This window comes from Pleurodeles waltl, chromosome 2_1 (assembly GCF_031143425.1).
Source record: "Pleurodeles waltl isolate 20211129_DDA chromosome 2_1, aPleWal1.hap1.20221129, whole genome shotgun sequence".
Taxonomy (NCBI): Eukaryota; Metazoa; Chordata; class Amphibia; order Caudata; family Salamandridae; genus Pleurodeles; species Pleurodeles waltl.
The window spans coordinates 105,431,754-105,444,576 of NC_090438.1; the positions used below are offsets into that span (position 1 = coordinate 105,431,754).

Genomic DNA, 12,823 nt, shown 5'->3' on the forward strand with positions numbered 1-12,823 from the left:
TGTCACTCACCCCCTCCACACAACACCAGTGGGGGGACGAATAGGTCATTATTACAGAGCATGGGAGAAAATCACTACAGACACTTGGGTTCTAGCAATTATCCAACATGGTTACTGCATAGAATTTCTACAGTTCCCTCCAAACATACCACCAAAAGCACAAAATTTAACAACACACCATTCCAATCTCCTAGAGATAGAAGTGCAGGCACTATTGCAAAAGAATGCAATCGAATTAGTGCCAAACACACAAATAAACACAGGAGTTTACTCACTGTACTTTCTGATACCAAAGAAGGACAAAACACTGAGACCAATCCTAGACCTCAGAGTAGTCAACACTTTCATCAAATCAGACCACTTCCACATGGTCACACTACAAGAAGTATTGCCATTGCTAAAGCTGCACGACTACATGGCAACTTTAGACCTCAAGGATGCTTATTTCCATATACCAATTCACCCATCGCACAGGAAATACCTAAGGTTTGTATTCAAAGGAATACATTACCAATTCAAGGTACTGCCTTTCGGATTAACAACCGCACCAAGAGTCTTTACCAAATGTCTAGCGGTAGTCGCTGCACACATCAGAAGGCAGCAAATACATGTGTTCCCATATCTAGACGACTGGCTAATCAAGGCCCATTCGTTAATAGAGTGCTCAAATCACACAAATCATATCATACAAACCCTCTTCAAACTAGGGTTCACCGTCAATTTCACAAAATCCAAAATTCGGCCACGCAAGGTACAACAATACCTGGGAGCCATAATAGACACATCAAAAGGAGTAGCCACTCCAAGTCCACAAAGAATTCAAAATTTCAACACCATCATACAACGCATGTATCCAACACAAAAGATACAAGCAAAGATGGTATTACAACTCCTAGGCATGATGTCATCATGCATAGCCATTGTCCCAAACGCAAGACTGCACATGAGGCCCTTACAACAATGCCTAGCATCACAGTGGTCTCAAGCACAGGGTCACCTTCTAGATCTGGTGTTAATAGACCGCCAAACTTACCTCTCGCTTCTGTGGTGGAACAACATAAATTTAAACAAGGGGCGGCCTTTCCAAGACCCAGTGCCACAATACGTAATAACAACAGATGCTTCCATGACAGGGTGGGGAGCACACCTCGATCAACACAGCATACAAGGACAATGGAACGTACATCAAACAAAACTGCATATCAATCACCTAGAACTTCTTGCAGTTTTTCAAGCACTAAAAGCTTTCCAACCAATAATAGTTCACAAATACATTCTCGTCAAAACAGACAACATGACAACAATGTATTATCTAAACAAGCAGGGAGGGACGCACTCCACGCAGTTAAGCCTGTTAGCACAAAAAATTTGGCATTGGGCAATTCACAACCAAATTCGCCTAATTGCACAGTTTATACCAGGGATACAAAATCAACTCGCAGACAATCTCTCTCGAGATCACCAACAGGTCCACGAATGGGAAATTCACCCCCAAATACTGAACACTTATTTCAAACTCTGGGGAACACCTCAGATAGACTTGTTTGCGACAAGGGAGAACGCAAAATGCCAAAACTTCGCATCCAGATACCCACACAAGCAATCCCAAGGCAATGCCCTATGGATGAACTGGTCAGGGATATTTGCTTACGCTTTTCCTCCTCTCCCTCTCCTTCCTTACCTGGTAAACAAACTCAGTCAAAGCAAACTCAAACTCATATTGATAGCACCAACTTGGGCAAGGCAACCCTGGTACACAACGCTGCTAGACCTATCAGTGGTACCCTGCATCAAATTGCCCAACAGGCCAGATCTGTTGACACAGCACAACCAAAAGATCAGACACCCAGATCCAGCATCGCTGAATCTAGCAATCTGGCTCCTGAAATCCTAGAATTCGGGCACTTACAACTTACCCAAGAATGTATGGAAGTCATAAAACAAGCAAGAAGGCCATCCACCAGGCACTGCTATGCAAGTAAATGGAAGAGGTTTGTTTGCTACTGCCATATTAATCAAATACAACCATTACACACAACTCCAGAACATGTAGTGGGTTACTTGCTTCACTTACAAAAATCTAACCTAGCTTTCTCTTCCATTAAGATTCACCTTGCAGCAATATCTGCATACCTGCAGACTACCTATTCAACTTCCCTATATAAAATACCAGTCATTAAAGCATTCATGGAGGGCCTTAGGAGAATTATACCACCAAGAACACTACCTGTTCCTTCATGGAACCTAAATGTTGTCCTAACTAGACTTATGGGTCCACCTTTTGAACCCATGCACTCCTGCGACATACAGTTCCTAACCTGGAAGGTGGCATTTCTCATCGCCATTACTTCCCTGAGAAGAGTAAGCGAGATTCAGGCGTTTACTATACAGGAACCTTTTATACAACTACACAAAAATAAAGTCGTCCTAAGGACCAATCCTAAATTTTTGCCAAAGGTTATTTCACCGTTCCATCTAAATCAAACAGTGGAACTTCCGGTGTTCTTTCCACAGCCAGATACCGTAGCTAAAAGGGCACTACATACATTAGATGTCAAAAGAGCATTAATGTATTACATCGACAGAACAAAGAACATCAGAAAGACTAAACAACTCTTTATTGCATTTCAAAAACCTCATGCAGGAAACCCAATTTCAAAACAAGGTATAGCCAGATGGATAGTTAAATGCATCCAAATCTGCTACCTTAAAGCTAAACGACAGCTGCCCATTACACCAAGGGCACACTCAACCAGAAAGAAAGGTGCTACCATGGCCTTTCTAGGAAACATCCCAATGCAAGAAATATGTAAGGCAGCCACATGGTCTACGCCTCACACATTCACCAAGCACTACTGTGTAGACGTGTTATCCGCACAACAAGCCACAGTAGGTCAAGCTGTATTAAGGACATTATTTCAGACTACTTCCACTCCTACAGGCTGATCCACCGCTTTTGGGGAAATAACTGCTTACTAGTCTATTGCAGAACATGCGTATCTACAGCGACAGATGCCATCGAACTGAAAATGTCACTTACCCAGTGTACATCTGTTCGTGGCATCAGTCGCAGTAGATTCGCATGTGCCCACCCGCCTCCCCGGGAGCCTGTAGCAGTTTGGAAGTTACCTTCAATTATTTATATATGTATCATCTCAACCTTAAATAAGTGCATACTTAGTCACTCCATTGCATGGGCACTATTACTACAATTCAACTCCTACCTCACCCTCTGCGGGGAAAAACAATCGAGGATGGAGTCGACGCCCATGCGCAATGGAGACAAAAGGAGGAGTCACTCGGTCCCGTGACTCGAAAGACTTCTTCGAAGAAAAACAACTTGTAACACTCCGGCCCAACACCAGATGGCGAGCTATTGCAGAACATGCGAATCTACTGCGACTGATGCCACGAACAGATGTACACTGGGTAAGTGACATTTTCATTATAACAGGCTGGAAAGAGACTTCCGTAAGATTTGTTGGTAACCTCCACCATAGAAGTGCTTGTTTGATAAGTCTTGTTACTGGAAATGTGTCATCCCAAGAGCCTTCAATCGGCTTCCATTGGTTTCCAGTTTTTGTGGGATGGGTCTTATCTAGAATCTGCAAGAAGGTACTAGTCCCATACATCATGACATCTGATAGAGACTTCTAGCCACAGATTCCTTACCTTAGACTATTCCCCAGGCATCAGAATGGATCTGGAAATTTTTGAGCAGTACCTCTGCTTGCCAGTAAGTGGCATTGTTTGGCTCGGCAGACATGCCAAAATTGATGTGCGCAGTGCCTATTTATGTGCCACCCCATTCTGCAGGCATCAGTTTCTTTTTGCTACTTATCATCGCCGAATCGCAGAGCCACAAAGAGTGCTGATCTACTGGGGTGGTTTGCTAGGGTCCTGAGGTAGATAGTCTCTACAAGTTAAGGCATTATCGAAGGGAAGTAACTTGTTCATTTGGCCTAACAGGGACCGTGACTAAATGTTTTGTGGACAGACTTTTTGTCATGGCCTGGTGCTTTGTAGTTATATCCGTAGATGGAAATGCCTTTCCCAGTTGCATGTATAATGTTTCTTCCAGGAACTTGATTTTCATTTGGGGCTCTAAAGATGATTTCTCCTTGATCAGCTTAATACAGTTTGAAAAGGTTTGATGCAGGCGTTTATAGAAGCCCTTGCTTATTCCTTCCTTTTACCGTCTGGACCCTGAAAGAGTGTTGTTGTTTTTCCTTGACCGTACATAAGAGATCTGAGTGGACAATCAGTTCTCTATACGGTATGGTGGAGCTAAGAAAAGGAAGGCCATGCAGAAACAGACCATCTTACGATGGACAGTGCTCTGCATAAAGATCTGATATGCATTGGCCACAAAGAACCTTCTGAGGGCTTACATGCCCATTCTACCAGAGCTAATGCTGTGACATTGCATTAGCTTGCAGAGTCCTTGTCCTGGACATATGTCAGGCAGCGATGTGGGCACCATTAAACATATTCACAAAGTACTACTGTCTAGATGGTCAAGTCTTTTGTGACGGCTCTTTGCCCATTTGGTCCTACAGGACTTCTTGGTTTGATTTGGTTCACTCACCCACCTCCAACGGGGTATTGCTTGGGTATCTATTCTAAGGTAAGGAATCTGCAGCTTGAAGTCTCTATCATATGAAAGAGCTACTTACCTTTGGTAATGCCTTATCTGCAGAAACACTATCATAACTGCAGAATCCTTACCCAACCTCCCCACTCTGCAACTGTTTCAGTAGGATCACCCTGCTGAGTGCCTTAGCAATCTATAATAGTAATCACGAAAAGGAACTGACGTCATTGCACAGGGCAGTGCACATTACATCTGGTGCAGAAGCCACTGCTGAGCCGAAAGACGCCACCTGATGAAGGGTCTTACTTAACCCCTCGGGTGCCTAGGACGTAACGGTTACGTCCTCGTTTTCACCGCTCGGGTGTCGAAGACGTAACTGTTATGTCCTGGTATGGGGCCTCGGGGGGAGCGCCAGCGCTCCTCCCTCCCCCTCCCATGGCCTCGCACCCCCCCTCCTATGGACTTTCAAAAGCATTTCTCCTCCGATCACTTGGAAGGCCTTTCCTCTCCTTTCAAGTCTCTCTGCATTTCAGATGCCCGATCCCGATGCGATCGGGCAGCAGAAATGCCCACTAGACACCAGGGATTTTTTTTTTTTCGGTTATTGAATAAGGGTCGCTCCCCAGGGGGCAAAATAATTGGTCATATCTGCCCCCGCCCCCAGGGGCAGATCAGCCTATTATAATTAGGCCGATCTGCCCCTGGGTGGGGTGGGGTGAGGGGGGGGGGGGGCATGCAGCAATTTCATGCAAAGAGAGGGACCCCTTAGGCTACGGTCGCTCCCCTGGTTAAGGGGGGGAAATTTATTTTACGCCATTTCTGCTCCCCTTGGGGCAGATTGGCCTATTTCTATTAGGTCGATCTGCCCCAGGGGGGAGAGGGGGTCAGAAACCACTTAGGCACCAGGGATTTGTGTGTGTTTTGTTTTGGCGGGGGAGCAGCCCCTTGGGCAAGGGTTGCTCCCCATGGGGGCAGATTACTGTTGGCCATATTTTGCCCCCAAGGGGGGGCAGAAAGCCCACCAGAGACCAAGGAAGAGGTTTTAGTTTTTGTTTTAAAAAAGAGGGTGGGGGTACCCCAACCCAAATAAAGGGGGCCAAAGTTGTTCTGATCTGGTGGGCAGATGGGGAAAATACCCCCGCTCCACTCCCCGGGGGGGGGGGGGGGGGGGAAGAATGTCAGAAAGCCTACTAGATGCCAGGGAATTAAATATTTTATTAATATATTTTTTTTAAATAGTGGGGTGGTGGCTACCAACCAGTATGGGCTTGATTATGCCCCCCACCCCATCTGAAGGGGGTAACAGTGTTTCAGTTCTCCTCTGCACACTAAAACATCTTATCCCATGGCAAGCTAGAGGACATTTGATTATTTGGGGTTTTGGTTTTACATTTGGGCCATGAGAGCTGGGCTAACTTTCAAAATCATCCCACCTGGAATGGTGAGGGCTGCACTTTTTGGACTTTGGGACGCTGCCATGTAGAATAATCCACAAGACCTAGACACATCTGAAAACTAAACATCTGTGTGAGTCCAGGGTGGTGTGCTTACCATGCACCCGCACCATTTTCTTACGAACAATGCCCTGCAAACCTCCAACATGGCTGGAAATCCCACATTTTTGTGATGGAATCTGCAGGAATCCACAAAATTCCTCCACCCAATATTGTTGCATCTATACCAATAAAAATTCAGCCCCACTTGTCAGCCTAGAAATGTTTTTTTTCAAAACTGCCCTTTTGGACCCACTTTGGTTCCCCCTCAATTTCAACATGTTTTTGGCTCTTATCTGTCACAGGCACCTAGCCCACCTACACAAGTGAGGTATTGTTATTACCGGGAGACTGAGGGGAACGTTGGGTGGTAGGAAGTTTGTCCCGGTGCGGTGATCCCACACAGAAATGTGGGATAATGTGATATTTTCTTTTTTAGCTAAATTTGAGATTTGCTTAGGATTCTAGGTAAGAAAACACTGGGGGATCCACGCAAGTCACACCTCCCTGGACTCCCTCGGGTGTCTAGTTTTCAGAAATGTTTGGGTTTGGAAGGTTTCCCTGTAAGGCTGCTGAGCCCAGGACCAAAAACGCAGGTTTCCACCCCACCAATATTGTATTTAATAATTTTAATGTGTCCACCTAGTGTTTTGGGGCATTTCCTTTTGCGGGCACTAGGCCTACCCACACAAGTGAGGTACCATTTTTATCGTCCGACTTGGGAACGCTGGGTGGAAGGACATTTTTGTGGCTCCTCTCAGATTCCAGAAGTTTCTGTCACCGAAATGTGAGGAAAAAGTGTTTTGTTTTTTGGGCACATTTTGAGGTTTGCATAGGATTCTGGGTAACAGAACCTGGCGAGAGCCCAACAAGTCACCCCATTCTGAATTCCTCTAGGTGTCTAGTTTTCATAAATGTATAGGTCTGCTAGGTTTCCCTAGGTGCCGGTTGAGCCAAAGGTTAAAATCCATAGCTAGGCACTTTCCAAATAACACGTCAGATTTCAATGTAAAAATGTGATGTGTCCATGGTGCGTTTCCTGTCGCGGGCATTAGGCCTACCCACGTAAGTGAGGTACCATTTTTATCGGGAGACTTGGGGGAACACAGAATAGCAGAACAAGTGTTATTGACCCCTGTCTTCCTCTACATTTTTAACTTCCAAATGTAAGACAGTGTGTAAAAAAGACGTCTATTTGAGACATCGCAGGAAAAAGTTAGAGTAAAACGTGGAGAAAAATTGCTTTTTTCACCTCAGTTTCAATATTTATTTATTTCAGCTGTTATTTTCTATAAGAAAACCTTGTAGGATCTACACAAATGACCCCTTGCTGAATTCAGAATTTTGTCTAATTTTCATAAATGTTTAGCTTTCCACGATCCAACATTGGTTTCACACCCATTTCTGTCACTAACTGGAAGGAGGCTAAAAGCACAAAAAGTTGTGCAAATGGGGTATGTCCCAGTAAAATGCCAAGATTGTATTGAAAAACTGTGGTATTCTGATTCAAGTCTGCCTGTTCCTGAAAGTTGGGATTTTAGCACTGCAAACCCTTTGTTGATGCCATTTTCAGGATAAAAATCACAAGCCGCCTTCTACAGCCCTTTTTTCCCATTTTTGTTTTTTTTGTACAACAAACGTTTTGCTGTATTTTGGCAAATTTCTTGGTCTCCTTCAGGGGAACCCACAAACTCTGGGTACCGCTTGAATCCCTAGGATGTTGGAAAAAGGACGCAAATTTGGTGTGGGTAGCTTATGTGGACAACAAGTTATGAGGGCGTAAGCGCGCACTGCCCCAAATGGCCAAAAAAAGGCCTGCCACCTGAGGGGGGAAAAGGCCTGGCAGTGAAGGGGTTAAAGTCACCAATACAAACGTTTTTCATTGGAAGTTTATTGTTATTATTTGTAATTTCATGTCAGCAACATTGAGATTAGAGGGGACAGATTTGCAGCACACTCATCTGCTTTATACTCGAAATTCATCTGCCTAGTATGTGTTTTATATCCTCTTGCAGAATTATAACGTTAGCGAGAAAAGCTCCTTTTTCTGAGCCAGTCCTTAATGTAACCACTGGCATTCTTCATTTTAGTGGCTCTGATCTGCTTGCTAGGGTTACGATCATGTAGAAATTCTTGCAGTGAAACATATTTCAGGTATGTCTATGGCATGTTATCTCCTCCACCCTTTGATTATCTTGCAGCATTCACTTGTGTGACATGATTAGATGGTCCTGGCAGCTCACATATCAGAGAAGAGCATCCTTTTTTGGGATGTATTTTGTTCCAAAACAATCAATGGTGGTGTGCTCTTTTTAAGGTTTGGCAGCATCCCTTGACAGATCCCATTGCCTTTATCAAGGCACATGTTGTTGCATAGGTTACATGATAACTGTTTGGAAATCAGGAAACTAGTGTTACTGTTTCAGACAGTATGAATGTTTAACCAGTGGTTCATTAAGAAATGAAACATTTATAGATGCAGCATTCAACAGTTATACTATATTTCACTAAAATAGCTGGTCAGTAGAGCCTTAAATCCCTCGATAGTCCCCTATTGATCAATTATATATACATCTATCTAAACAGTAACTATGTTTTTTTTCATGTTTCTATTCCAGGTGAGGCAATGGAACAGGGACTCCGGGACTGCTGCCGATCCATCCGTATAGGGAAAATCCTCATTCAGAGTGATGAGGAGACACAGCGAGCAAAAGTCTACTATGCCAAATTCCCCCCAGATGTGTACAGGAGAAAAGTTCTCCTAATGTACCCAATTCTAAGTGAGTGTCCCCTCTGCGCAGGTGCCGATTGAAATGTGGAGTAAAATGTCATTGTACGATGTTCTGAAAACTGTGTGCCCTTTGAGAAGCATTTTTTCTTTTAGACCCGGGTTCTCCAATGTCGGGCCCATTCCAGGGGAAATATTAGCAAGATTATATTTATTCACTGGCACCTGCTTTTTAAAATGTTCTGGAATGCCCCCACTTTAAAATCCATTACCCTACAGTCCACTCCAGGTCACAGTTCCTACTCTTTGTGGCACGGCTTCACCCTAGAGACAGACAAACTTTCTGCAGCACTTTAAAAAATCCTCCTCCTCTTTTAAATATGTCCCCAACACTTCTGCTTTCCTACGGAGACACTTTCCTTGTTTCATGTAGTGCCATCTTCTGTAACCTGTCAGGCAGATATAGACTCTGACTAATGCAGTTGTTAGGGGAGATAATGTCAATATAACCTTTAGGTATTGGTATAAAGAACTGTACCTGGGATCGGAAGAGACAGCAGAGAGGATAAGATTAAAATGGGAAAGATACACCAGGATAAAATTAAGAGAAACCCAATGGAGAAAGTCATTCTGTTCTTAGCTACTTAAGTGTTAAAGGTGGTCACTCCCAACACATTGCATTTTTTAGTGGCTGGATGTTGTATCTTACACTGTGGTCTAGGAATAAGATTTTTCCCGCTAGATCCAGAAAGTGCCCTGAGAGTGATCTGGAAGGGGATTGGTTACATATGTTTTGGGCCTTTAATAGCTTGGAGACCTTCTGGAGGGGTGTATGTGAGGACACTACTGCTGGGGTGAATAGTTTGCCTTCCCTGAAAACTGCCCTCCCGGGTTCATCTGATGTACAGAGGCCAGAGCAACAAGGCACTTTATATTTAAAGCCATGCTATAGCCCACTCGTTGATCACTACGTTCTGGAACTCCTGTGTCGCCCCAAGGGTGGACGAATGGGAAGGGAGAATGCGGAGGGTTAGTCGCAAAAAAAGCCTGGTACCCCTCAACCGATCTGCTCCCTGTTTTAGGAAATTGAAAAAATCTGCTCGGGAGTAGCAGTATATATGTTTTTCAGATTGAGCATTGGCACTTTTGATGTCTAGAACTTTAAAGATGGATAAGGATGCAGTACTGTACAATGCACTGTCACTTTAAGCATGGGACTGATTTGTCATTAGTGTCACTGGTGCTATTAGAACTTTCTATGCAGTTTAAAGCTTAATGATGTTTACAGTTATCTGCACTGTCACTTTTAAAAACTCGGATGCTTTAAGGCAAGAATGGACCATACTGCACTATGTTGTCACTTCATCGGTATAGCAGGAGAAATCAAATACATTTTATTGGTGGGATTTTTGGGGTTAAGAGAAATGTATTGTTTTTTTTTTTTTCCCGACTGAAGCAGATATATGTGTTAGTGTTATTTTATAAAATGTCATGTGAATGTGTATTGTTTTGTAAATTTACCTTACCAGGAATAAATAATTATTGACAATCAATAAAAAGGTTTGGGGTGTAGCCGAGGTGTCAAGATGGCGGTCACACTTTAGAAGTGCTCCTGACCCCTCCGTCATCTGACCTCGTCTAAGCCCTGCAAAACCCCGTCCTTCCTGATAATTCTGGTGCCTTGGGCAGTCCGGGTCACTGAGTGCGGAGTCTCGGTGGCAAGCGGACCCTCTGCGGGGGCAGATCCTGAGGATCGAGGCGCCACCGTCGAAATGGCATCTGAAGTGCGGCACCTCGGTGTTGGGAGCGGCTGAGTCCGGGCCACCCGGAGCAAGGAGAGACACAGGAGCGGCGTGATGAGGTGGCGAGAAAGGCGTCCAGCTGGCCCCATCTGCTCCAGGGGCATTGGTGCTGCCTAGAGCGGGGTCGCATGAGAAGCGCTGCCGTCCCTGCAACTGTGGCGGTAAGAGGGGCCGCCCGCCTAAAGAGGTACCTAGTGGCCCCCAGGGCGGCTGATCCCACTGAGGCTGTGGCCCCCTAGGTGGCAGCTGACGGCTTCCCGACTGGACTGAAAGGGGAGGCGGCTTTGAAGTGCGACTGTCTCCCCCCCACCCTCCCTTTCCAGCGCGGCCCAGCAGAGGACACAAGCGAGATCGACCATATGGCTGCTGCACCGGATGTGGACCATTGGCTGGGTCAGCGAAAAGATGGGAGCAGCTGTGCTCAGAGGCTGGGCCCAGAGGACCCGCGGCCTACTCCAGCAGTGGAGGTAAGGGGGGGGGGGAGAGTGGCTGTGGACTGGGGGTGGGGCAATTAGACTGCCGGTTTGCCCCCTTCACCCCCTTTTCATTAGACTATGGTGCCCCCCCCCCCCTTCCAGAGTACTCCGGCTGGAGCCACCGGGGGGGTCCACTGATATTGGGGCTGGCCCACACTGGGGACTGGTGGCACCCGGAGAGGACAGGAGAGGGTTCCGGACCCAGAGCGGCCTGCAGTGTGGATCTGAGGAGGAGGGGTGGTAGCACAAACACAGACTGGGTGAGTGGCACAGTGGTGCGGACCCACTGGAATCCGGTGGACGCAGGAGAGTCCCGGTGATCTGAGTGGCAACTTCGTGTTGAGGGAGGCTACGGCCGCAAACCGCAAAGTGGAAGCACACGGTCATGGAGCCCCAGATCGATTCACACTGGTCCCTGGATTGATGGACGTTGAAGCCCCAAAAATACTTGCCTTGGTTATAACAGGCCGTGAACCAGCTGAGGACCACAATCTGCAAGGACAAACCGGCCTAGTCAAACACGCATAGACCGGTTTGCCACGGGCGCAAGCTCGACCTCTGTTGGCGAGGGGGGGCGGGAGGGAAGTCTCTCCCTCCAGGGGATGTGACCACCATCCTTCAGGCCATACATTCCTCCCAATCAGCAGTAGAGACAAAAATTGGGGCGGTCAGAGTGGACAGGGCCCTGGTGCATCAAGATCTGCGCAACGCTACGACAAGGATCACGGAGGTGGAATCCAGACTGTCCAGCGTGAAAGACGAAATAAGTACCCTAAAAATGCAGGCCGCCCAGCTTCTTGTGCGGATATCCGAGTTACACTGTAGAGCAGAGGACGCCGAAAATCGCTCATGACGCATCAACGTTTGCATAATTGGCATCCCTGAAATCCCAGAGGCTTCCTCCCTTGCCTCCTATCTAGAGGACTGGTTTAAATCCTGGGTGCCACTGCCTCACACCTTGGTTTGCCATAGAACGGGCTCATACAGTGCTACTTATATCTTTCAACTATAAGGACAGGGATGCGGTGTTGGAGGCGGCCCTTGCCCAGGGTGAACTGCGCTGCAATTGAGCAAAGGTCCTTGTGTTCCTGGATTACACCAGGGAGGTTCAACAACAGCGCCGCTCCCACACTGGAGTAAAGCAGAAATTGAGGGCAATGGTAATACCATACCGTCTTCTTTTCCCGGCTCGCCTCAAAGTGGTACATGCCAACAAAACCCATTTCTTCGACTCTCCAAAGGCGGCCTGGACGTCGCTGACCGAGATACATCCGCTGACATCTGGAGGGGGCCCCCAGCGGGGGTGGCCGGCTACAGCCTTGAATCAGCTGTCTTCATGATCAAGAGCCAGCAACGCTGTACCTGGTCTGGGAGGCGCAGAGGACGGCGGGGGCCCCGCCCGTGTTCTCCCTTGCTGAAGTTGGGGATAGGTCTGCCAGTCTGGCCCCCGCCACGGAGGGAAGGACACAAATGAGACTCAAGGAGCAGTAGCGGGGATATCAGCAGGGGGACTACCTGACATGGGGCAGCTCATATTGTTGAGAGTTATTTGCTTTCCCTTTACCTCAGACACACAGGGTCTTAGACATACGCATTGCTTATTGGGATGCGCTGGCAGACATTGGGGCAAAGGTCCCACTCTGCGGTGCGGGAGGTATGGCCCTGACCGTAATGTGCCATCAACCTATACACATATAAATGATAGGACCATTACAAGTTCTCTCTTGGAA

At 46.6% G+C, this 12,823-nt stretch overlaps 1 protein-coding gene across 2 annotated transcripts in view; it reads left to right on the forward strand.

Moving 5' to 3' along the window:
• Positions 1 to 12,823, forward strand: part of UPRT (uracil phosphoribosyltransferase homolog) — a 98,160-nt gene that overhangs the window by 69,399 nt on the left and 15,938 nt on the right. For both annotated transcript variants that reach the window (XM_069211007.1, XM_069211016.1), the window contains exon 5: positions 8,706 to 8,867. In XM_069211007.1, coding sequence (XP_069067108.1) covers positions 8,706 to 8,867 — 162 coding nt within the window. The remainder of the gene's footprint in view (positions 1 to 8,705; positions 8,868 to 12,823) is intronic.